Source organism: Cynocephalus volans, chromosome 14 (genome assembly GCF_027409185.1).
Source record: "Cynocephalus volans isolate mCynVol1 chromosome 14, mCynVol1.pri, whole genome shotgun sequence".
Classification (NCBI taxonomy): domain Eukaryota; kingdom Metazoa; phylum Chordata; class Mammalia; order Dermoptera; family Cynocephalidae; genus Cynocephalus; species Cynocephalus volans.
Genome location: NC_084473.1, coordinates 75,738,940 through 75,766,775, shown reverse-complemented (window position 1 = coordinate 75,766,775; position 27,836 = coordinate 75,738,940). Strand labels below are relative to the sequence as shown.

Below are 27,836 nucleotides of genomic sequence, written 5' to 3'. Positions count from 1 at the left end.
TGTACCCTTCAAATGTACCCTCTCTAACCCTTTGCATCTCTCCCATGGTTTTACTCCTATTTCAATGCTCCCCCTTACCTGGAATATGGAGGTTCCAGGTCCGCAGGGATGATGCAGTCCTCAATGAATCAGACTGGTCCCCAAGTGACTCATCTGTCTCCCACTTTGTGAGAAACTTTTTGTGGCCACCCCCTCCCCGTTGATGTGGCCTGCAATGTTTCCACAAATGTCTCTTCACTTTCCTCTGATCTCACCTCAGTGGGGACTGTCAGCATTATGCAGGGCCTGCCCACACTCTGCCTCACTAACACCACCAAATGCTGCCACTCACTTACCCCCTTCTCATCCATGCCCTAAAACCGGAATATATTTCCTTTGTAAAACTGCGTATCCTGCTGTCTGCCCCCTAACATGATTTCTTGCATATTTGTTTGGCTTGTCCCCCACACCACATCACCATCCAGACAGATGGAGGGATGGAGATGGGACTGGGACTAACTTCAGAACCCCCTCAGGAAGTGCCCCCCACTCCTGTAGGGCACCAATTGTACCTTTTTTAATTGGGGCAGGGGTCCTTCCTGCAGCTGGGGCTGACATAGTGGACCTTGCTTCTGCCTCTCAATTCTATCAAAAACTCTCAGAAGAACTAAGTATAGATAGCATCTCCTCCTTCCAGTAACAGCTCACCTCACTCTCAATAGTTGCTTTACAGAACCGTTGGGACCTTGACTTCCTTACAGCTGAGAAGGGAGGTACCTGCGTCTTCTTGGGGGAGGAATGCTGTTATTACATAAATGAGTCTGGGGTGATCCAAAACAACTTAAACCATTTAAAAGCAAGCATTGATTGCCAATGCAAAGGGTTACAAAATACAAACACACCTTGGGGGTGGCCCCAGTCACTGAACCCTTGGATAACCTGGCTTATGCCCGTACTAGGACACCTAACTGTGCTGGAACTCAGCCTACTTTTTGGTCCCTGTCTCTTTTGCTGTTTCTCTAATTTCTTGCAGGAATGAATGCAGGCTTTCACCAATCAAAAGTTCACCAAATTGCTCCTGCGAGGAGGATATCAGCCCCTCAGAATCAGCGACCCTTCCCCAGAAGAATACAGCCTCCCCACACGAAAACAATACCCTGCCACCTAATTCTTTTACCTGCCAACATAAATATTTATTTTTTTCATATCTCCACCCATCTCCAGCAGGAAGTAGCTTCAGAAGAATGAGAACTTCGCCCCTTTTCTCTTCTCCGTATACTTAAAAGGCGAGATTGATAGGTTCTGAACATAAATGGTGACATTTTAGGCAAGGCCGAGCAGAAAATGGCCCCAACCCCTCCCCCCTTCCCTTTTTGAGAAACCTCATGATTTTTGAGAAACAGAAACCCTTTTGCTTCTGCAAGGGTGCAATTCTCCACCCTGGTCACATAGCTTCCACATTAGCACAATGCCCCTCCTTGATTGTATGAGCCAGCCTTTGGTGCCCTATATAAGCTCTCCCCCCCCCCAAGCCTGGTGCTGTCCTCTATTTTGAGTGCAGCCCAGCAGATTCTTTTCCTTTAATAAAGCTTGATCAGTACTCGGCATTTCGGCTGACTTTTTTTACTCTGAAGCTCCACAGGCTAAATGGTTGACCCTGGGAGGGATTGTTGGGACTGTGGACAGGACCTTGGATTTCAAGAAAGATGTTGAGGCACTCAGCAGCTCTTCAGCTAAAATGGGAAACCATGGTTGGAGACATTGGGGGCTTCAAGTGGAACCCTGCAATCACAGGAGAAGCAGTGGGGTGTTCTGTAATTTCTCAGCTGGAGTTGGTGATGCTGGCTGGGGTTGCTGGGGCTACTGTTGAGATTTTAAAGTCCCAAGAGTGGTGCTGGGGTGATCTGCAGCTGCTCAGCTGGAGTGGGCCACTATGTGAGAGGACATTGGAACCATAAATGGGAGCCTGTACCCTTAAGATATATGCTGGGATGCTGTGCAACTTCTCAGTTGGAGTGGGCCACTCCTCATGGGGACACCAAAGTTATTAGTGAGAGCCTACACCCTTAGGAGAGACACAGAATTGCTCTGAAGCTCCTTAGCTGGAGTGGTCCACTCTGGATATGATCACTGGGTCATGTGTGGGACCATTAGCCCCCAAAGAAACATTGGGGTACTCTGCAGCTTCACTGAAGTGTGCCACTCTAGGTGAAGGCACTGGGGTTGTGGGTGGCACCCTGAATCCCCAAGAGAAACACTGGGTCACTCTTCAGCTCCTCAGCTAGAGCAGGCTACCCCAGGCAAGGTTTCTGGGGTCACAGGTGGGTCCCTACACCCCCAAGAGAGAAGTTGGACTCCTCTCTAGCTGGGGTGGGTGGTCCTGGATGGGCTCACTGGAGCTAGAGGCAAGACTCTGTGCCCCTGGGAGAAACACACAGGAGCACCACAGCTTCCCAGCTGGAGTGGGTGAATCTGGGTGGGTTCATTGGAGCTGCAGCAGGGCTCTCTTGACAGAAGATGTGTACAGGTGCTCCACCGAAAGACAGCAGGTCTTCTGGTGATGGCAGGAGGTTCCAGTTGATTGTCTCTCTAGATCGGGAAATTGTGAGCACTGGCTTCCTCTGCCTTGGGGTTGGCCTCTGCAATGCACTGGACTGCTTGTCCCCAGGGGTGCAGGGCACCACATGAGCTTGAGTACTGTAGTCTCGTGGTGATGAGAGGGCCTTAGAGGTACGGAGATGCCAGGGCCATTGTACCCTAAGGCAAAATGCACTCTGGTGTTGTCTCTGATACCAAAATAATGATGTGCCACAGCTGCCCTGGACTCGGGATGAGAGGGATCAGCATGAACTCCTTCTCTGGAATAATGCAGTTGCATGGGCTCCAAGCAACTCCTAACACTGAGATCGCAGCCTGCAAGGGCCATGCAGCTCTCTTGTACCTTGGATTGCAGGCTGTGGTGGCACCACAGACTTCGGAGGATTCCTCTTGCTTACCTTTTCCCTGCAGCAGAGTCTTTCTTATGAGCTGATCTCTGTTGGGTGCTGCACTTATCTTTCTATGGGGCCATTTCAAGTTTTTCAACCTTAGAGGATCTTCTTCATCCTTTTGTTGAATTCCAGTGTTTTCTTCCCAATGCAATGTTCAATGTGTGACTATTGTGACTATCCATTTATTTTTTTGAACTGTCTTTGTGTCGGAGGCAAGAGCTGGCATCTATAGTCAGCCATCTTGAACCTGCCCCCTCACCCCATATATTCTGTCATTCTATAAGTCGTCTTTTTACTTTCTTGTGTCCTTTTAAACACAAAAATGTAAAATTTTGGTGTTTAGCAATGTATCTATGTCTCTATATATTTTCTTATGTCACTTTTTTGATGTCATAATTAAGAAACCATTTTCCAAATCAAGGTAGCAGAGTGTCACTTATGTGTTTTCTTCTAAGTTTTAGATAGTTTTAGTTTTTAAATTTAAGTGAACATTCTATTTTGAAATAATTTCTATAATACAATGTAAGAAATGGTACCAAATGCATTCTGTAGTATAGAGCTATCCAGTTTTCCAGCATGATTTGCTGAAGAATATACTTCACCATTGAATTTCTATGACATAATTATCAAAAAACAGCTAAGTATAAGTAAAAGAGATTATCTCTGAAATTGGTTTCTATATCACTGATATCTATGTTTACCATGGAGTCAGTTTCACACAATCCTGATTAGGATAGATTTGTTGTAAGTTTGAAATTTGGAAGTCTAAGTCCTTCTCTCCTGGGATGTCCCACACCCTTTCCTTATTCCAACAAACAATATTTGTTCTGAATTTGACACAGAGCACCATAAATGCCCACAACCTTCGCAATTCAGCATACCATTGACTGTTCATTATTTTTTAAATTATATTTACTATAACAACAGCTTCCCAAATGCCTGCAACAGATTCTGTTTCACTAGTCTCTTTTTCTATGTACTCGGCAAAGGATTCTCTTACAACACAGTAATGCTAGAAGTTGACAAAATGAGTTTATTCATAATGCTAAGGAAATTTATGAAATTCAGGCTAGATCTTTTCTCTGTAACTTCCTACATAAACTTCAATACCCCATATTTTATAGAATCCATATGGAAGTTTCCTTTACAGGAAAATGTTAGAAGCTGATGTTTGACGAGTTAGATCTATGACCTCTCTTTTCCTCTGAAACTGGATGCTTAGGAGATGAAAGAGGCTGCAGATTGAATTTTGGGGTCATGGAGACCATTCCAGACATTGAAGTGCCTAGTGCCATTCTACTTAATCAGGGAGGCCACAAAGTGGCCCTCAGCCTGGGTAAGCACTGACACCAGGTAGCCCAAATGCATGTTCTGGCAGAAGAGCTGCAGGGGGAGGAAAATGAAGCACTCGGTGGAAGAGAAAGTTGTGAGGGATATGCTAGGGGCTCCCAGGGAATGTGGCAGAAAGAGGACAGAACAGACAACATGCCTGATGATGCTGTCACTGAGCACCAGCCACCCTGTGCTGGGAACATGCAGAAAGATGGGACAAAGTAGAGGGAAAGTTTTGGTGCAGTGATGGAACATACAGGAGATGAGATTTGTCTCACGGAGGCCACTAAGGATGCTGGAAAGTGGCAGCTGCCTCTGATTTCATGGGCCTCCCTTCCCTACACTGCTGTTTTCCCTCACATCTGCATTGATCCAGACCTCATGGTCTTTGTCAAAGTAGTAGCAATGGGAGCCATAGGCAATGGTACCTTCTGGGCAGCTGATCAGGGCAGAGGCAGCTCTGTCTTGGCCTCCTTGCCTGGGAAAGGGGGATGATTAAAGGAGACTCATAGGGCAGGGCACAGGCTGCAAGGTGAGGTAGGAGTGTTGATCGTTCTTCCTCGGAACGTAAGGATACAGTATAGTCCTGGGTGACTGCTCCCGTCTGCCCTTCTGCGTCTTTGCTCTTCTCTTTCAGGTTTCTTTGCTCAAGACAACACCACACAATTAATAGGGTAATGTGTCCCCATTTTCCCCTGTTCTCTGAGGCTCTGGCCTTTTATATCTTGTAGGACTCAGGCTTCTGTGTTTTCAACCGCATCTTGGCTTTCCCTGCACACAACCTCTCCTCAGTTCTCTATCCTATCAGTGACCCTCTATGTATCAACCTCCCATACCTGCCATCACATCTCTCTCTATATATTTTTTTAATTTAATTTTTTAAAAAATTTTATTTTGTTGATATACAATGTGGTTGATTATTGTGGCCCATTACCGAAAACTCCCTCCCTCCTCCCTCTCCTCCCTCCCACCCAATAATATCCTTTCTGTTTGCTTGTCGTATCAACTTCAAGGAACTGTAGTTGTTACATTTTCTTCTCCCCGCCCCATTTTTGTGTGTGTGTGTGTGTGTGTGTGTGTGTGTAAATTTATTTATTTATTTTTAGCTCCCACCGATAAGTGAGAACATGTGGTATTTCTCTTTCTGTGCCTGACTTGTTTCACTTAATATAATTCTCTCAAGGTCCATCCATGTTGTTGCAAATGGCAGTATTTCATTCATTTTTATAGCTGAGTAGTATTCCATTGTGTAGATATACCACATTTTCCGTATCCACTCAGCATTTATCATTCAGAGTCTTTTGGATTTTAGCCATCCTAACTGGGGTGAGATGGTGTCTCAGTGTAGTTTTGATTTGCATTTCCCGGATGCTGAGTGATGTTGAGCATTTTTTCATGTGTCTGTTGGCCATCACATCTATATTTAATCAGGTGAACTAACCCCAACTGCAGTGGTCACAGACAAAGAGTAATTTTAAATTCCATCTCAAATTCTCCGATGAGGTGAGAGTGTACTCTTATTTTAATGAGATTATAGCAGCAATAACCATCACTGAACTACACTGAACAACCACTGATTTTTGACTCTGCCTTTTCCCCAGATCACCAATAGGCCCAGGGCAAAGTGTAAGCGTGAGGGCTGGTGTGTGGGGAAAGGGCTTTGCAGCAAGAACTCACTTTGGCTCAAAGACAAGAGGATCAAGCAGGACATCAGCATCTAACACGAGTTGGCTGGAGCCATACTAAGCAGCAGAAAATCTCTTGCTTAAAGAGCAAATCAATCATCTCTGTAGGAGAACACAGGCAAGAGGGTCTGAGAGGAGGTGAGCAGAGCACCTGCTGCCTTCCTTTCAGCCTCCTCTCCCTGAATTCCTGAGAGCAAGAAGGCTCTCTGAGATACCCACACCCTCAAATAACTTTTCTTGAGAGTTTCAGGATTATATAGACCCAGTCATCTAAATGCAAATTTCACTGCTGCTGAGGCTCCTTTATTGCTGGAATTTATTTGGCAGAAAATCACCCTTTATTTTCCCTAAGATGTTAAGAGAGGAGCCCATGATAGAGATGCCCTGCTCCTGTAATGCACACTTAACATCTTGGCTGGGTCTGAGCTGGTTTGTCAGGCCAGGCAGTCAGTGGTAGGGCCTTTATAACAGGGACGGAGAGAAGGGCCACAGCATTTAACAAAGGGGAGGAGGAAGGAGTGAGAATCTCTTACAGAAAGAGATTCTGGCATCAGGAAGTGCCTCTTCCTGGTACAACCTGGGAGCAGTCACAGATGCAGTCCCCTTCACATCAACACATTGGTAACCTTCAAAATTCAAGGACATCTTTGCCTTTCCCAGCAGCGACCAGATGTCCAGTTCCCATGGCACTTAGCTGCCCATGGCCTAGCTGACTAGGGGGGAGTAGAGAGATGAGTAGACCTTCTTTCTACTCCCTGTAATTATGGAGCCCTCTACTTGGTGTTAGACATGAGTATGAGTGGTGGAGGATTTCCCTGAGTTGAAATGATAAAGTATAATTTGCTAGTGGTTTTAGGTGGTGCCTTTGTTCCTTTTCAGGCTCAGTAATCTCTCAAGACCCACACTAGAAGGCAAGTGTTAGTAATTCCATAAATTAAGTCCAACAAGATTTGAGCTAACATGTCATAGATGTTCTCAAGTCCAACCAGGCGGCAGCCGTTGGGTGTTGATGCCTAAGGAAGCTCAATGGAGCTGGATACATAATTAAGCTTCATTGATGTTTTTGGTATGAGGTCATCTGTTGCTGTGAATTCAAAGGTGGTTGGTGAAACTGAATACTTAACAGAATCACTATGGAATAACCATTTTGAGTCCAGGGAAGAAAAAATAAAAAAAATTAGAAATAAAGAAACTAACATAAATGTTCACAGAAAGAGAGATGGGTACATCAGTTGGGATAAATGGATAAACAAAATATAATAAATGCTAAGTAGATGTTACATTAAATAAGCTAGATTCCTATATATCAGCATAGACTGGTTTTAATAATATAATGTTGAGGACAAAAAGTCCATTGCCAGAAGTTATAAACTGATTCATAAAATATATACAGTCTTTTAAAAAACACAGATTAATATTGTATACTAGTTGTTGATAAATTTGCATATAGTTTAAAAATAAAAATGTAAGACTATGCGGAAAAATTTATTATAGTGTTTTTCTGGAGAATTTACAATGAGTTTTTTTTTTTGTAAAAAATAAGATTTTAAACAAACTGACAAAATTAACATTGTTTATTTTCACTGGCAGGTTCATAATTGTTTGTTAAATTAGTCCAATTTATGTAGAGATTTACTAAAAATAGTTATGTTTTCTTAAAAGCTTATCACCATGGAAAGATGTCTCTTTTTTATGTGTATTTAAATAAGAGATCAGTCATATTCTTCAGAGTTACAAAGATTGTAGTAGAGAGGATTCCAGGATACTTGGCACAATGTCAGGTTTATCTCACCAAAAATAAACAAGTAATTTCTAGGTATAAAAGATCTAATACTTTGAAAATGTAATAAAATACATTGCAGTTACCACAATATGAAAAAGAGATTAAAAACAAAAAACAATTGACACAGTTCTCCCATAAAAATCTTTATTACCTCCAATAGCTGTATACCCTTTGAGATAGTTACCCTTATAGCAGATATATGGCTGGCCAAATTTCACATGCAATGTAATAAAATTCAGTACTTTTACTGGCAACCACTTTGATTCTGATGTGACTTCTTGATTTTCAGGGAAGCCCAGTTTCCCATCCCTTCAAAGTTTATCCTTTAGTCCTCAGGACCCTGACGGTCTTGCCCTCTGACCTAAATTTACAAGGTCCCAGAAGCTCATTTCAGGTCTTTCCTGTAATAGTTCCTCTGGAAGTGTTCTGATAGACAGAAAGCAGTCTCGAACACCTAGTGTTAATGTGTCTCCAAGTAGGGCAATTTCTTGATAAGCCTGTGATAAGGCTTAAGAAGTTTCAAAGCAATAGCTGATGTTTGATGCTTTTAGCCATTTTCCAGTAGCTGTTACCTGCTTTTCACCCTTGTAATAGAGATTTTAGATTTATAATACAGAGATTATCTTTCTCTCGTAGTCCTTGACAGGCATGTAAATAACAACTTAACTTCAAAAATTAGACTAGAGAGGAAAGGAGCTGAAGAAGTATGAGATGGATCAAAAACTTTTTCTGGTCTGCTTATGCTCTGCAGATATCAGGAAAACTACAAGAAACCTACATAAAAATCAGCCTTTTTTTTTTTTTTTTTTTTTTTGCTTCAAAGGAAAGCTCTAGTTTATTAAACACATACTTCTATTGCATGCTCTATGTGCCAGGCGCTATTCTAAATGCTTAACAAATAAAAACCCATTTAATACCATGCTGACCTAATAAAAATAGATGCTGTTATGAACCATATTTTAACAGATAAAAAAACTGAAAGTCAGAGAAGTCATAAATGACTTATCCCAAAACAAAAGCTACTAGGTATGGAGCTAGCTTCAAACACAACAGATTTCTTTTAGGGCTATTTTATTAGCGTAAAGGAACTTGCTAATTAAGTTTTTTCTATTTAGTTATCTCTACATTCAACCCATCCAGTTTTCTGAGACTTGACTGGCTTAAATAAATAACCACCCATTGTTTATGGTCATGGCCAAAGGCCCCATAAGAAGAGCTTAAAATGTAAATAAATGTAAGACACCAAATACCTAATCTTTAACCACAATTTAATTTGCCTTTTACATATACCAGAATCACAAGTGTGTGTGTGTGTGTGTGTGTGTGTGTGTGTGTGTGTGTGTGTGTGTACTACGGGGAAATTGTTTTTTAGAGCCCTCATGTCCTAATCACCATTTAAAGTTCTCACCTCTTAATATTTTTATATGGGAATTAAATTTCAACGTGAATATTGGAGGGGACAATCATTCAAACGGTAGCATTTGGCATAGTTTGGATATATTCGTTCCCCCAAAGCTGATGTTGAAATCTGATTCCTAAAGTGGCCGTGGTGGGAAATGTTTGGATCTTGGGGGCAAAACCCTCTTGAATAGATTAACTCCCTTCTGTGTGTGGGAGGAGGGTAGCGAGTGAGTTCTTGCTCTGAGTTCCCATGAGAGCTGGTTGTAAAAAGGAGCCTGGCACCTCCACTCTCTCTTGCTTCCTCAATTACCATGTGATCTCTTGCACACACAGGCTGCCTGCTGCTTACTGCCATGAGTAGAAGCAGCCTGAGGCTCATGTCAGATGCAGTTGCCCCAGAATCAAGAGCCAAATAAACCTCTTTTCTTTATAAATTACCCAGTCTCAGGTATTCTGGGATAGCAACACAAAAATGGAGTAAGAGAATTCCACCTGCCTTCCGAAAACTTACATCCTTCTCACATACAAAATATATTTATTACATCCCCATAGCCCCAAAAGTCTTAACTTCTTCTAGCATCATCTTTAAAGTCTGAGGTCCAGAATGTCATCTAAATATCATCAAAATCAGATATGTGTGGGACTATAAGTATAACTCATTTTGAAGCAGATTTTCCTTTAGCTATGAATCTGTGAAATTGAACAAGTTATTGCTTCCAAAATACAATGGTGGGATTGGTATAGGATAGGCATTCAAATGCCAAAAGGGAGCAATAGAAAAGAAAGAGGGGAATAACAGCTCCTACATAAGTAAAAAAAACCCGACAGGGCAAACAACATTAAATCATGAGGTTTGAGAATAATCTTTGGCTCCAATCCCACCTTCCTTGCTGGGGCAGGGGTTGGGCTTCCACAGCTTTGTTGGGCATAGTCCACATCTCAGTTCTCACAGGTTTTGTGTCTGCAGCTCTCTGCAGCTGGTATTTCACATTTGTGGCTCTACAGTTCTGGAGTCTTGGGGGTGACCCAGCTATCATAATTCTCCTATGCTTGCCCCAGTGGAGACTATCTGCCGTGGCCCCACCACTGATCGATTGATTCTCTGTCTGGGCTCTGAGGCTCTCTGAGGCTTCCTTTGACATCTAAGTAGAGGCACCCATGCCTCCACAGCTTGTGCAGTCTTCAAGCCTGCAGAATTAGCACCATGTGGACATCACCTAGGCTAAAAGCCTGTACCTTACAGAGTGGCGGCCAGAGCCACACCTGATCCCCTTTGAAATGCACCTGGGATGGCCAAAGAATGCTGGTCCAGAATGCCAGCAACAAAAACTTGAGGTGGCCCTGAACAGTGAGCCCCAAGGCTCCATGGGCCCCCAAAACCCTTCTTTGACAGAGTTTTGTCTCCTAGGCCTTGTTATTCCGGGCCTGTGATGGAAGGGAAAGCTCCTATAATCTTCAAAATTCCTTTGGGGTCATTCTTCCACTGTCTTGATGAATAGTAGCTGGCTGCCTTCTATCTATACTAATCTTGTCAAACTGTGGCTAGACACCTTTGGATTTCTCTTCTGAACAAGTCTTTTTCTTTTTTTATAATATGGAGAAGCTGAATATTTTCCAAATCTTTATATTATGTTTCCCTTTTTATTATGTTTTGTCTTTAATTGTTTCTTTCCTCTTGTATTTTACTACAGGCAATTAAAATAAGCCAGGCAGCATGCTCAATACTTTGCTCAATACTCTTTTACAAATATCCTAGTTTATTAATCTTAAGTTCTGCCTTCTACAAACCACTGAGAAATGTGTAAAATACAGCCAAGTCCATTACCACACTGTAATGACCATATTACACATTGTAATGTCTAAGTTCATTACCACATTGCAATTTCTTTATTGTCCAATACTATGTTCCTCATTTCCACCTGGGACCTCATCAGTATTACCTCCACCAACCAAATTTCTGCCAACATTCTTTTCACAACCACTTAAGTTTTCTCCAAGATAATTTAGGTTTTGCCTACAGCTCTCTTCTTCTGAGTCTTCACCAGAATAGCCCTTATGTTCTGTTCCTGGTGATCTATTCTTTTTCCAGCCTGCTCCTTCAAACTCTTTCAGCCTCTACCCACTTGCAAATCCACTTTCACATTCTCAGATTTTTGTTACAGTATCAACTTCACTTCTGGTACCAATTTCTCTCTTAGTTGTTTTTTTTTTTTTTTTTTTTTTGTGCCACTATAATAGCATATCTGAGACTAGGTAATTTATAATGAACAGATATTTATTTTCTCATAGTTCTAGAGACTGTGATTTCCAAGACCAAGGCTCTGGCATCTGGCAAAGGCCATCTTGCTGCATCATAACATGAGGGAGGGCAAAGAGGTAAAAGTAGCAAAATGGGGCAAAATTAGCCCTTTATATGACATTAATCCCATGCAGGAGAACACAGCCCTCATGGCTCAATCACTTCTTAATGGTCCCATCTCTTAATACTATTGCAATGTCAATTTAATTTCAGCACGAGTTTTGAAGGGACAAACATTATAGCTTTTCCTGATTCTCTTACTCTATTGGTCCATCTGGGTCCTGTTTAATATTCATCTCCTCAATTTGCACAATGGCTATTTCTTAAATGGTTATCTGGCTACTTATTTGTCTTATTACATAGCCAGACATACATCAAGAGTTCCATTTAGATTTGTCAATTTACTATGCCTTAAGCACATGACTTTTTTCATCTGAGGAAAGGATCTTTTCATATGAGGTAGAATTCAGTCTAGGTTCCCAAATGTCATCACTATTCCTATTTCTCAGATTTTAGAGCAGTTTATATTTCTGCTGACCCTGTGACTAGTGTCAGTGTGTGTTTAGAAATGTCAATGTTGCTTGACAGGTGGTGGCTCTGAAAATAGCTATTCATTTATCTATTTATGTTTTAGAGTTTAGGGACCCTTTAGGCCTGCACAGCAAATTCATACTTATCTTAAGACTCAGAATTTTGGGATCTTTTCTCAAACCAACTTTGGCCTTCCAGCCCATAGGAGAATGGTACACAGCTGACAACAGTCCCTGTCAGAGTGATTCCTTCTTGAATGTCTCAATGAGAGAAATCAAACCTTATCACCAACCTAAGCTAATTAGTTAACTGGACTAGATCCTAGGGGTTAGAGACAGTCTTTTCACAAGACTGAGCGAGACTTTGTTTGGCTGTGATGTATACAAACAGTGGTTAGGACACTTGTGAGATTATAAAGATGCAGAGTAGGAGATGACAATGACTACAGCTTTCATATGGAGACTAGGCTTTGTACGGAAAACATTCACAAAGTACCCACGGAACAAAAAAGTTGCTGAATTCTTCAGAGAAAGGAGAGATCAAAATGGTGAAAGTACCAGGTTGGGCAGTAGACTCGAGATTTACCTCTTTTTTTCTTCCTCCAATGAATAATGGTTACATCACTTAAATTCTCTGAATACCTGTCTTTTTATGAGAGGAAGGGTTAGACAATATGTGATTCCATCTACCCATAACATTCTATACTTTACAGGTACATCAGAATTTTATGACTTTTACAGGGTTGGTGACAAAGCAGACAGGTAAAGAGCCAAGACCCTGCTGTCAAATTCACTGGACCCAAATTGTGGCTGTGGCACTTACTGGGATTACTGTGTGACCTTGGGCAAGTGACTTCACCTTTTTGCGCCTGAGTTTTCATGTCTGCAATAGCTACCTTCTAAGTCAGATTAAAAAGGAGTTAACGTATTTAACACACTTAAAATATTTCTCAGGAAATAAAAATATAATATAAATCTTTGCCCCAATAAGATAACAGAAATATCCTAGAATATGAAAGGCTGTATTTGAAGGTATTTTGTAAGTACATAGAGAATTATAGTTCCAAGTTTAATTGTCAGTATCATGTGCTTAGCAGAAAGCAAACAATTTTAAGAGATGGTTAAGCTGAATTAATCCTCCTCCGCCTCCTCCTCCTCCTCCTCCTCATCGTATATGGAAACAATTCTAAACTGGCATTAGAGTTGATTTATTAATTTGGGGCAGTGAGGCATTAAAGGAGTCCCCAGACTCCTTCGCCTTCTTCCATGAGAATTTCTTTGCACAAGCTCCTTGCAGAGTGTACGCAGTTAGGAAAAAAGGCCTTCTTGGAGAATATGTTGTTAGGAGACAAAGAATGTCTGTTTCTTTTTCCCCACTGCCCGAAGCAGGGATGCTCCACAGCTTGCCTTGCTGCCTTCCTTGTCCCCATGTCCCATGGATTGTCCAGCTCTAGGCTCACACACTGTCTGTCTGTCCTCCCAGGGACTCCCTCACCCCACCCCTCACCATTCCTAGAAGTTCTCTGCTCCTTCCAGGGCTCTTCAGGGCCATGAGAGCTGGGCATCTGGCATCTGCTGAGGAACGGCAAAGCCTACTTTTCATTTGCACAGTTTACCAACCTGTTTGCGGGAAGGGGATCTCATCTGTGGCCACTCCCTGGGTGTACCAGGAGAGGCTCCTCCTGCTGCCAGGATTCCCTTGTGTCAGTGCACTGTGTAGGTGCTCTGAGCTTCTAACCTTGCCCACTCCTTCGAATTTAAGTGGAAGGCTTTCTTTATAGAGGAGGAATCTAGTGAAAATAACTAGAGACTCCATACTCAAATAAATTAAGTAACTAGTGGCTTATAAGACTCTGTTTCTGACTGTTCAAGGATGTGACATTTAGAGGAGGGAGAGATCATGGAGGGCTTTCTGTAACAGTGGGTTCTTTTCTTAACATTTCTGTCTCCTTTATTTCTATGGACAAGTGCTGAGACATGAGGAAGGCAAAGGTTGGGACCTCTATCATTCCAAGTCTCCATCAAAATTTCCAGTTTTATTGTCCCATTTGTTGTGGCCATAAGTGGGACTTGCTCGTGGTAATGAACTCATCTTACCCCAAATACACACACAGATTTTTGGTGCTGGTGTATGTAAAAGACAAATCAAATTGTGGGTAAGGATTGGGTGCTTGGCTTCTTATGGTCTTACTTTTATTCACTTTTTAACCTCTTCTTGTGGAGCCTCTGCCCATGGCCATGGTTAATGGATGCTTATTTATTTAAATAGGTCAGGCCTCAGAAATCTGTTTGAGATGAATGTGCACATGAGTAAGGGAAGTCAGGAAGTTTTTTTTTAGTTTTTTTTTGACTTTAAAGCAAAGATTCTTGGGTTTGAATCTACCTTCACTATACAGGAGCCGTTGATCTTGGTTAAGTTATTTTAGCTCTTCTCTGACCTTCAGTTTCTCCACCTGTTAAATATGGTTCATAATAGCATGTTTATTGCCATGTCACAGAGATGAAATGAATTTCTACTTGAAAAGCATATAGAAGAGTGCCTGACATATAGAACATGTGATAAAAGTGTATGTTTAGTAAACTAGAGTTTTACTTTGAAGCAAAAAAGTCTAAGTTTTAAGTAGGTTTCCTTATATCTGCAGAACACAAGCAGACCAGGGAAAGTCCTCAGTCCATCTCTTACTTCTTTGGCTCCTTTTCTCTCCAGCCTTATTTCTGCAGAAGGAGATAATTTCTCCACAGTAAGTCTCAAGTCTCTATCACAAGGGTAGAAAGCAAGGAATAGCTACTGGAGGATGGAAAACAGAACCAAACATCAGCTATTGCCTTGAAACTTCCTAGGTCTTATTACAGGCTTATCAGGAATTTTTTCCCCACATGGGGACAGATTATCACCAAAGGCCTAGAATACTGTTTTCCATCCATTAGAAGACTTCCAGAGGAAATATGATGGGAAAGAGAATATGATAAAATATGTTGGAAAATGAGCTTCTGGAAATCTGGTAAAACTAGGCCAAAGACAGGACTTTGAAGCTCCTGAGGACAAAAAGAATAATCTTGAAGGAATGAGAAACAGAAAAAGAAAATCATTTGGAACCACAGAGGTTTCCAGTCTAAGCCTTCAATTTTAATACCTTGTATGCAGAATTTGGTTAGCCACAAATGTAAGCAATAAGGGTAACTATCACTGTGGGTATACAGCCATTGGGGCAATAAAAATTTCTATGAGATAACTGTATAGATTATTATTTGTTTTAAGTTTCTACCTCTTTTATATTGTGCTAGCTACAATATATTTTATTATGTATTTTAAAGTGTTAGATTTTTTATGTCTGGAAAATCATTGCTTATTTGAAGTCTTCTTAAGTAATTAAAAACTCTCATATTCAAAAACAAAAAGTCATAAAATGTTGTTTGTTTTAATTTTTAAAAAATAATTTATTGTTCATTTTTTGCAAGATAAATCTGTCATGGTACAAAGTATGTCCTGAAGTCCTCCCTACTGCAACCTTTGGTAACTCTGAGAAATATGACTTATTTATAAACAAACAAACAAACAAACAAACAAACAAACAAACAAATAAATATCTTTCCCTGGTGATAAGCTTTTAAGAAAGTATTTTAGTAAGTACAGAAATAAATCAGATTAATTTAACAAATACAAATGAACCTGCCACTCAGAATAATCAGTGTTAACTTTTGTCATGCTTGTTTAAAAATCTTTAGTTATTATAAAACAAACAAAAAACTTTCTGTAAATTTTTCTGGCAAATACTATGATAAATATTTCTGCATTTTCTTGTATTTCAGATATTTATTTTTGAGACTATATGTGAATTAATCAGTAAATAATATATAACATTAATCTGTATTTTCTACAAGAACATATAAATTTTGTAAAATAGATTGTAACTTCCTGCAACTGACTTTTTGGCATTCAATATTATGTTTCTGAAGCCAGTCTATGCTGCTATGTAGAGATCTAGCTTAACTGATGTGACAGCTGGTTAGTATTTCATTATGTTTTATTTATGCATTTATCCCAATTGATACACCCATCTCTCTTTCTGTGAACATTTAGGTTAGCTTTTTTTTTCTAATTTTTTATTGTGCCTTGGCTTTTCTCCCTTGGATTTAAAATGGTTTTTCCATGGTGATTTCATAAGTATTCAATTTCCCCACCAAACCATCATTGACATTACACTGACAGATAGTTGACCTCACACCAACAAGTTCAATGAAGTCTAACTTCATATTCAGCTACTTTGAGCTTCTTTATGTACCAGCTCCCCAGAGTTCCAACCTGTTTCGACTTGAGAACATCTGTACCATATTAGCTCAGATGTTGCTGGACTTATATAATTAATGAAACTACTAAAACTTGCCTTCTGAAGTAGGTCTTGAGAGGTTACTGACCCTAAAAAGGAACAAAGTCACCACTTAAAGCCACCAGCAAATTATACTTAATCATTTCAACTCAGGGAAATCCTCCACCACTGTTAGAAAGGGCTCCATAAATACAGGGAGTAAAAAGAAGTCTGCTCATCTCTACTCCCTCCTGGCCTACTAAGTGCCATGGGAACTGGGCCCCTCATTGTTGCTGGGAAAAGCAAAGTCCTCCGTGAACTTTGACAGTTCACAGAAGTATTTGAGAGAAGATGACCTCAATTGTGGTTACTCCCAGGTTGTACCAGGAAGAGGCTTTTCCTGATACCAGCATCTCTTTCTGTAAGAGATTCTCACTCCTTCCTCCTCCCCTTTGTTAAATGCTGTGGCCCTTCTCTCAGTCCCAGTTGTAAAGGCCCTACCACTGCCTGGCCTGACTAACCAGCTCAGACCCAGCCAGGACATTAAGTGGTCTCTATCATATGCTGTTCTCCTAACATCTGGGGGAAAATAAAGGGTGATTTTCTGCCAAATAAATTCCAGCAGTAAAGGAGCCTCACCAGCAGTGAAATTTGCATTTGGATTACTGGGTCTATATAATCCTGAAACTTTCAAGAGAAGTATTTGAGGGTATGGGTAAATCAGAGGGCCTTCTTGCTCAGGGATTCAGGGAGAGGAAGCTGAAAGGAAGGCAGCAGGTGCTCTGCTCACCCCTCTCAAAACCCTCTTCCCTGTGTTCTTCTACAGAGATTAATGATTTTCTCCTTAAGCAAGAGATTTCCTGCTGCTCAGTATGGCTCAAGCCAATTAGTGCTTGATGCAGATGTTCTGCCTGGACTTCGTCTCTGAGTGAAAGTGAGCTCTTGCTGCAAAGCCCATTCCCCACACACCAGCCCGCAGGCCTTCACTCCATCCCCAGACCTGTTGGTGCTCTGGGGAAAAGGCAGAGTCAAAATCAGGCATTGTTCAGCGTAGTACAGTGATGATTATTACTGTTCTAATCCCATTAAAATATGAATATATTTTCACTTCATTGGAGAGTTTGAGATGGAATTTAAAATTACTCTTTGTCTATGACCACTGCAGCTGGGGTTAGTTCACCTGATTAAATCTAGATGTGATGGCAAATGTGGGGAAGTTAGTATGCAGAGGGTCACTCACAGGATAGAGAACTGAGAACTTGTATGGATAGAAAGCCAGGACAGGGTAGAAAACGCAGAAGCCTGAGTCCTTCAAGAGGTAAAAGACCAGAGCCCCAGAGAAGAGGGGAAAATGGGGACATATTAGATTAAATATCATGGACATATAAATTGTGTGGTGTTGTCTTGAGCAAAGAAACCTGAAAGAGAAGAGCAAAGATGCAGAAGGGCAGAAGAGAGGAGCCACCCCAAGACTGTACTGTATCCTTAGGTTCTGAGGAAGGACCCTCAATGCTCCTACCTCATCTTCCAACCTGTGCCCTGCTTTCATTGCCTCCCCTTCCCCAGCCAGGAGGCCAAGACAGAGCTGCCCTCTGTCCGGATCAACAGCACAGAATGCACCACTGCCTATGGCTCCCACTGCTACTGCTTTAATGAAGACCGTAAGGCCTGGGTCGATGCAGGTGTGAGTGAAAACAGCAGTGTGGGAAAGGGAGGCCCATGAAGTCAGAGGCAGCTGCCACTTTCAGCATCCTCAGTGGCCTCCATGAGACAAGTCAGATCTCCTGTGAGTTTCATGACTGCCCTGAACCTTTCCCTCTACTTTGTCCCACAGGGTTGCTGGCGCTCAGTGATAGCATCATAAGGAATGTCGTCTATGCTATCCTCTTCCTGCCACATCCCCTGGGAGGACCTAGCATGTCCCTTACATTGCTCTCTTCCACTGAGTGCTTCATTTTCATCCCCCTGCAGCTCTTCTGCCAGAACATGCATTTGGGCTACCTGGTGTCAGTGCTCACCCAGGGTGAGGCAACTTTGTGGCCTCCCTGATTAAGGAGAATGGCACTAGGGACTTCAATGTCTGGATTGGCCTCCATGACCCCTAAAAGTTCAGTCTGCAGCCTCTTTATTTCTCTTAAGGACCAGGTTGCAGAGAAAAAGTAAAGTCATTAAATTGCGTACCTCAAAAATCAGCTTTTATCATTTTCCTATAAAAGCAACCTCCATATGGATCCTATAATATATGGGGTATTGAGATTTATGTAGGTAGTTATAGAAATGCCAGCTGAATTTTGTGAATTTCCTTAACATTCATGAATAAACTCATTTAGTCTATTTCTAGAAAAGCATATTTATGTACTGGCTATAACCCATTTTGTTATTCTCTGTGTTGTAAAAGAATCCTTTGCAGACTATATGGAAAAAGAGATTAGTGAAAGAGAATCTACCACAGGCTTTGGGTACCTAGTGTTACACTAAATAATAATTTAAGAACTAATGAATGGTCAATGGTATGCTGAAGCTGAAGTTTCTGGGCATTTATGGTGCTCCATATAAAATTAAGAACACATCGTTTATTGGAACAGGGGATGGGAGTTGGACATTCCTGGAAAGAAGCAGCTTACAGCAAAAGCAGAAGAAATGAAATTATGTTCATGGGGTCAATGAGGTGTATTCTTGCTGTATGTACGTGTTTGCCTGTTCCTCAGTGTGCACACAGGCCAGGTGTTTCTGTGTCTTTCTGAGTGACCTCTGCCCCTCTTCTGGTCCTTCTCCCTCTAGAACTGCTGCTAGCACTGGAGCAGTAGGTCCCTAGTCTCCTACAGATCTTGGGCCATTGGATCCCCAAGCAGTGTCAACCCTGCCTACTGTGTGAGCCTGACTTCAAACTCAGGTAAGAGGCAGAGAATGCAAACACCTCTTTCCAGCCTCTCCACTTAGCTCTAGAGCTGGACATGGGGACAGGGATAGAGAAAAGATGAACTAATCCTGGAAATGAAAGAGCGTTTTCATTTGTTTCTTGTCCTGAGTCCTAGAGCCAGAAGGGACCATACACTTACTGGTCCTCTTAGTTTGACGATTCTCTTGGGCCCGCAGGATACAAGAAATGGAAGGATGAGGCTTGTGAGGCAATGTTTTCCTTTGTCTACAAGTTCAAAAACTAGAGGCAGCTGGAAGATGGATGTCTAGAGTAGGTCCTGCAATTCCTATAGAGTTCATAATTAAACTGGACAACTCTACAACCCAAACCAAAGCCTCTCTTCCCTGCTGAGTTTGCACTGCTGACCCTCAGTATCTTACCTACTTGTGTCTGTGGAGCCAAGAACAATGAAAATAAACATGATTTTTCCCATTGTACTGTAATCTGCTTATACTTTTTTCAAAGCCAGTGCCAGGGTAATCGCGATGGGAGTGACTGTAACACTCTTGATCTTGTTTTGGCCCCGCCGATTTTTAAAATTCATGCATATCATGCAGGTTGGACTCCAGCGTTTATGAGCATGTGGTGGCCTTGCTTGTGACAAGGTTAAGAAGATAAATATTTCATCTACAATCAAGATATTTGCATGAATCCAGTGTGAGCTACAGATATTATTAGATTGTTGGTCCATGGATGGATGGCTGGATTATTTGGTATTCTGGAGGGATTACACACTTGGGGCCTGATGAGGCCATATCTGTACTCAATTATGCAAGTTGAAGCCATGAATGAAGTGTAATTTAAGGAGAATTTTCAGGTCCAGAGTGCTGAGTGAATTGGTAATGGAATGAGTAGAAGCTTGAGGGCAACAAAGTATGTAAAATGGCACTCTTTTAATGAGCAAATAAATCAATGATAAATTAAGTAAAACATACAGGTGTACTTAATTACCACTTTGAACATCCTGTCTCCAAATAGAAGCAAATTTGGAAGTGCTGAGTAAAGATTAGGACTATCATAATTAATTTTAGGAAGACACAGGTCAGCCCATAACTACAACTGTATAAATAATTCCACTAAATGTGATTTAATAACTCGAGGTCAATTAAAGGCATAGATCGTCAGTCTGGATTAAAACAATAACAACAACAGCAACAATAAAAACAGGCTTCATCTATATGCTGTCTATCAGAGACATGACTTGGATTTAAGGATGCAAAATGTGCAAATAAAGTACTGAACAAGATATATCATGCAAACAACAACAACAACAAAATACGCCCTAAATTGTCTATACTAATATTAGACATATCAGACCTTAATGCAAAAATTGTTACTCAAAAAAGGAATATTTTATATGAATAAAGTGGTTTACCCTTCAGTAAGATGTAGTAATTATACACACACACACACACACACACACACACACACACACACACACACACACACACACACACATAACAAAAGAGACCTAAAATACACAAAGTTAAAACTGACAGAATTGAAAGGAGAAATAAATAATCAAAAATAGTAGTTGGGGACTTCATTATACCACTTTAAGTAATGGATAGAACACTTAGACGATCATCAAGAAAGTGGAACACTTGAAAATATTCTAAATCAACCAGACCAAAGTAACATCTATAGAGTGCTTCACCTAACACCAGCAAAGTACAAATCCTTCTCAAACACACAAGAAACATTTTCTAGGATAAACCATATGTTAGCATTGAACAATTGAAAATGATACCAAGAGAAAAATTTTATTACAATAACATCAAAAAGAATAAAATTTTATCACCTCATTTTTAAAAAGAAGTGTAAACCTTATACACTAAAAACTATAAAACATTGTTAAATGAAATTAGAGAAAGGCTAAGTAAATGAAAAGAGATCCTATGTTCATGAATCAGAGACCTAATGTGAAGGTGGAAGTACTCCCCAAATTGATCTATAGATTTACCACAATTCTTGTTAGAGTCCTAGGTGTTTCTTTTACAAAAATTGACAAGTTGATCTAAATATTCATATGAAAATTTAGTGTAACAAAAACAATCTTGACTTATAATAGCCAAAACAATCTTGATATAGTACAGTGTCATAGGACTCATACTTCCAGCTTTCAAAACTTACCGCAAAGCTACTGTAATCAAGATTGTGAAACTAGCATAATGACAAACATAGATAGCAGTGGTATGGAACTCAGAGTCCAGAAATAATCTCTTTCATTTATATTTAATTGTTCTTTGACACGTGAGTCATAAAAATTCAGTGAGGAAGATATTCTTCAGGAAATTGTGCTGGACAATTGGGTAGCTTTATGCTGAAAATGAATTTGGTTCTATTTCTTAGACTATACATAGAAATTAATTCAAAATGGGTTACAGACATAAATTTAAGAATTGAAATGATAGTACAGTTAGAAAAAAACATCCAAGTAAGTCTCTGTGACTTTAGATTGGGCAGTGGTTTCTCAATGATGGCATCAAAAACACAAGTGACAAAATAAATAGAAGGATACTTCCAAAAGTTCATGGAAAAATAGAATTCAAGATAATAAAAATATTTCCATAAACTTCATCAAAATTAAACAATTTTGTGTTTAAAATCACAAGACAATAAGGCAATTCACATAATAACAGAAAATATTTCAAGTCATATGTCTGATAAAGGACTTATGTATAAGATATATATGCGTATATATACACACATGTGTATACATCATAATGCTCAATACTAAAAGACGACTCCACCAAAAATGAGCAAAGGATCTGAATATATATTTCTACAAAGAATATATACAAATGGTCAATAAGACATGGAAAATTACTCAACATTCTCATGAAGAAAATGCAAGCCAAAACCATAATGAGATCCTACTTCACATACGTAATATATGGCTAAAATCAATAAAACAGATGATAAGCATTAGTGAGGATATGGAGAAATTGGAATCCCCTTACATTGCTGCTGGAATATGTAAAATAGTGCAGCTGATTTAGAAAACAGCTTGGTGATTCCTTAAAATATTAAACATGGTCATTCTATCCCTATGGATCTACGAACTAGAAATGAAAACTTAATGTCCACACTAAAACTTCTATACAAATGTCCATAGTGGGATTACTCTTAATAAACAAACAATGAAAATAACCTAAATGTTTATCAAATTAATGAATGGCTGCTTGGCACACAATGAGCCCCACTCTCTGGTGTTCAAGTCCTTCTGTAATTCTCCTCCCATTCGTGCAGGCTGGGCCTAGAGACTGGATTCTACAAATGAATATGGAGAAAGTGATGAATGCCACTTCTTAGATTCAGTTACAAAAAGAATATGACTTTCATTCTGAACACTCAGAATCTGCTTGTGTCACTGCTTCATATGCAGGTTTTGATTTCCTGACATATTATTTGGGACTCTTACATCTAAATTTGTAATCGATGTATACTTTTATTTCTTTTTTCCTGTGTATCTTTATTTGGATCTGGTATGAAAGTTATAATATATTCATGAAATGAACTGGGCAAATTTCTTGTTTTACAGGCTCTGATGATAGTTTGTATAAGATTGTGATTACCTGTTTCTCAAAGGCCTGTTAGATCCCTCAGGCTCCTTATCCCCTAAAGCATTATGAACATGGTTATTTAGTTTGACTTAATTTTTGTACATTATATGCTACTATTTCAATTTGTTTAATGGCTGTAAGTGTTTTTAAGTTTTCTGTTTTTTAAAGTGAGTTTTGTAGACGTTTTTAGGAAATCGTCTACCATCTTCTGTTTCAAAATGTATTATGACAAAGTTAATCATAACATTTTATTAGTAGTTTTTTCCAGTTCTTCTGTCCAGAAGGTGCTAGTAGGGAAGATAATTTTTGACTTCCCAGAACTTCCCCCTAATGACCTGTAGCTGAGCAGACCCCTAAACATGGAATTTACCAGATACAGTCCTTTCAGCCAAAGTCAAATCTGTTTCAGTTAGAAATATGGTTCAGCTACAACTTTTGTAAAATTAAAAATAAAAAAGGCAAAATAAAATTAAAATTTATTTATCTCATATTAAAGATACATAGTCTGTTACAAAAGTTTCACAGTTATCAGCTACCCTGGTTCTTTTTTATCTTTCTAATCCATACCCTTTTGCATGAAATTAATTCCTACAAACTTCTTTCATGTTCCTAGATGGCTGCCAGTAATGCAGCCAACGAGACATTAGACAAGAGGAATGAAAGAAAGGCTAAACGGCTGATATCACAGTTGTGACTGATATTTTAAAGGAAACTTGTAATTCAAAACAGCACATCTCATATAAATATATGTCATTCATAAAATAGATGTCATTCACTTATACATTTTCATACTCTGATGTCAAGAAGCTTTAAAAATATCCTTTTGAGTAATACATAGATACATTGTGTAAATTCTTAGTTCTGTCATTAGTGAAGAAGGGGTGATAGATCCCAAGTAGGCATTTTTCCTGTGTTACTGATTTTGTGCTGCTATACTAGAATGATTAAGAAGGAATAATTTAGAATGAACATACATTTATCATCTCACATTTCTGGAGACTGGGAAGTCGACGATTAAGACATTGGCTGTCATCTTGTAAGGACCTTCCTGCTATTTCATAACATGATAGAAAAAGTAGCTGAACTTCCTCTTTTATAATGGCATTGATATTACCCATGAGGGTAGAGCTCTCATGGCCTAATTACCTCTTAAAGTCCCACCTCTTAATAATGTTATAATGGCAATAAAATTTTAACATGAATTTTGGAGGGGACAAACATTCAAACCATAGCATTCTGCTTCCGGCCCTCATGTCCTTCTTACATAAAAAATACATTTATTTAATGCCAATATCCCCTAAAATCTTAACTATTTCCAGCACTAACTTTAAATCAAAAGTCCAGAGTCTCATCTAAACATCATCTAAGTCAAATATGGGTAATACTCAAAGTATGATTCATCCTAAGGCAAATTTCTTTCCAGCTGTGAACCTGTAAAATCAAGTTATGTTCTTCTAAAATATAATGTTGAGACAGGCATAGAATAGACATTCCTATTCCAAACATAAGAATAGGAAAGAAAAAAAGAGTAACAGGTCTCAAGTAAGTCTAAAACCCTACAAGGTAAACAATATTAAATCATGAGGGTTCAGAATAATCTTCTTTGGCTCCAAGTCCCATCTTCACAACACATGGGGGCAAGGGTTGCACCCACAGGGCTTTGCTGGGTGCAGCCCCTGCACCAGTTACCACAGATCAGAGACTTATGCCTGCAGATCTCTGTAGCTTGTGTTTCATAACTGTAGCTCTACAGTTCTGGGGTTTGGAGGCAATCTAGTCATTACAGTTCCACTAGATTTGCTCTAGTAGGGACTCTGCTGTAGCCCAGGCCCTGTGGCAATTCTCTGTCTGGGCTCTGGGGCTCTCTGAGGCTTCCTTTGAAATCTGGGTGGAAGCAGTTATGCTTCCACAGCTCATGCAGTCTGCAAGCCTGAAGAATCAGCACCATGTGGACACTTCCAGGGCTTATGGCCTGTGCTTCATGAATTAGCAGCCTGGGCCAAACCTGGGTTCGCTTTCACCTATCCCTGGTATTTCTGAGTGCTGCACCAGAATGCAGGCAGCTGGGACTTGAGGCAGCCCCAGATGGTGAATTGCAAGGGCCTCCAAAACCCCTCTTTTAACAGAGTTTTGTCCTCCAAGCCTTGACATTTTGGGCCTGTTGATGGAAGAGAAAGCACTTATAATCTCCAAAATGCCTTTGGGGTCATTCATCTATTGTCTTAATGAATAGCAGCTGGCTTCCTTTTATCCATACTAATCTTCTTATCCAACTGTCTGTTGGCCATAACACTGGTTTTCTCTTCTGAATAGGCTTTCCTTTCCTTACAATATAGCCAACCTGAAAATTTTCCAAATCTTTACATACTGTTTCCCATTTCATTGTAAGTTGCACCTTTAAGATGTTTCTTTCTTCTCAAATTTTACTAGAAGAAGTAAAAAGATACCAGGCAGCACTCTCAACACTTTGCAGCTTAAATATTTCTTCTACCAAATGTTTCAGTTTATTGCGCTTAATTTCTACCTTCCATCAAATTTTGCCAAGTTTTTTGCCATTTTATAAAAAAAAATAAAAAACTGGCCTTTCCTCCATTGTCCAATACTATGTTCCTCATTTCCTTCTGAGATCTCATCAGTATTACCTTTACCATTTGTATTTCTACTAACACTCTAGAGCACAGCTTTATAACACCAAGATCAAAGGTTTGGATCCCTGTACCAGTTAGCTGTCTCTCAAAAAACAAACAAACATATATCTACCAACATTCTGTTCACAACCACTTAAGTCATGTCTAAGATGATTTAGGTTTTACCTATATCTCTCTTCTTCTGAGCCTTCACCAGGAATGCCTTTAATGTTTCGTCTACAGCAATGTAGGCTTTTTTGCTAGTCTTCTCTTTCAAGAGCCACTGTCCTTCACCCAGTCCAAAAAATGCCTTCACATTGTTAGGTTTTTGCTACAGTAACAACCTCACTTCTGGTACCAATTTCTGTCTTAGTCTTTTTTGTGCTGCTTTAACAGAATACCTGGGAATGGTTAACTTGTACTAAGCAGAAACTCATTCTGCCACAGTGTGGATGCTGGGAAGTCCAAGATCAAGGTGCTGGACCGGCATCTGATGAGAGCCTTCTTGCTGCACCATCACATGAGAGAAGGTGAATGGCAAAATGGCAAAAGGGGGCTGAGCTCACCCTTTTGTAACAGCATTAATCCCAATCATGAGTGCAGGGTTCTCATGGCCTTATCAGTTCCTATGGGTCCCACCTCTTAATGCTGTTACAATGGAAATTAAATTTCAACATGAGTTTTGGAGGGGATAAACACTATAGCATTTTCTGATTTTTCTACTCTCTTGATTCATCTGGGCCCTGCTTAATATTCATCTACTCAATCAGCATAATAACTGTTTGATGGTTATCTGGCTACCTCCTTTTCTCTATTTCTTATTACATAACCAGACATACGCTAGAGATTCAGAATAGATTTGTGAATTTACTATGCCTTGGTGCATGATGTTCTTCCTCTGAGAAAAAGAAAAAAAATCTTTGAGAGAAAATACAGTCTAGTTCCCCCAAATGCATCTCTATTAATAAGTTACAGATTTTAGAGCAGTTTATATTTCTGCTGATACTGTGGCTAGTGTCACTATCTGTTTAGAAATGTCTATGTTGTTTGACACGTGGTGGCTCTGAACATGGCTATTCATTTGTCTAGCTATGTTTTAGAGTTCAGGGACCCTTCAGGCCTACACAGCTAATTCACTCATATCTTAAGGATCAGAATTAAGAAGGAAGAAATCAAACCTTATCACCAACCTAAGCAAATTAGTTAACTGGCCCAGATCCTACGGGGTAGAGACAATCTTTTCAGAAGACTGAATTTCACCCTGTTTGGGTTTAAATTATAAAAATGGAGGCTTCTTTCACAGTATTCATGATTAGGAAAGGAAGATTACTTGGTAAATGATGTTACCAGGTCAAGAAAGTCTGCTTCTCTTTCCCTACTGCCCAGAACAGAGATGTTCCACATCTTGTCTTACTGCCTCCTCTGTACCTGTGTCCCATAGGTTGTCCTGCTCCAGGCTCACACACTCTCTCCTTCTAGGGTCCTCCCCCACACACCAGCCCTTACTATTCCTGGCAGTCGCTGCTCCTTCCAGGACTCCTCCAGGCCATTGGAACTGGGCATCTGGCATTCGCTGGAGAAGGGCAAAGCCTACTTTTTATTTAGATAGTTTACCAACCTGTTTGTGGGAGGGGGACCTCAACGATCACCACTCCTTGGGTGTACCAGGAGAGGCTCCTCCTGCTGCCAGAATTTCCTTATGTAGGTGCACTATGTAGGCACTCTGAGCTTCTACCACTGACTGCCCATTGGAATTCAAATGGAAGGCTTTCTTAATAGAGGAGGGATATAGTGAAAATAACTTCTGTTTCTGGATATGAGAAACTTACAACTTTTTTGAAAACTACATACTGATTAAATAACTGGTGGCTTGATAGACGATGTGCTTCTGACTGTTCAAGGATGTGAAATTTAGAGGGAGAGATCAAAACTGCTCGTGTTTGAAACTAGCTCCAGTACTTAGTAGCTTTTGATCTTGACTAAGTCACTTAGCTCTTTTCTGACCTTCAGTTTCTTCATCTGTTAAATACGGTTCATAATAGCATATATATTATGAGGTTGTTATGGGGATTAAGTGGATTTCTATTTGAAAAGCATTTAGAATAGTGCCTGGCATATACAGCATGTGATAAGAGTGTGTTAAATAGACTAGTTTTTCTTTGAAACAGAAAAGGTTGAGTTATAAATAGGACTCCTTAAATCTGCAGAGCACAAGCAAACCATGGCAAGTCCTTGGCCCATCTTGTACTTCTTTAGCTGCTTTTTTCTTCAGTCTAATTTCTGCAGACAGGCTGTTATTTAAATGCTGGACAAGGGTTAAACAAGAGAGAGATAATACCTGTATAATAAGTCTCAAATCTCTATTACAAGGCTGAAAAGCAGGAAATAGCTACTGGAAGATGGCTAACAGCACCAAC

General features: G+C 40.0%; 1 protein-coding gene across 1 annotated transcript; it reads left to right on the top strand.

Moving 5' to 3' along the window:
- The first annotated feature begins 4,331 nt into the window (after window positions 1-4,331).
- LOC134362572 (lithostathine-1-alpha-like) lies at window positions 4,332-19,470 on the top strand. The gene is given in 6 exon segments (XM_063077792.1): window positions 4,332-4,522; window positions 17,873-17,990; window positions 18,278-18,329; window positions 18,332-18,408; window positions 19,100-19,199; window positions 19,403-19,470. Coding segments are annotated over 6 exon segments (606 nt in total).
- Window positions 19,471-27,836: the final 8,366 nt, after the last annotated feature.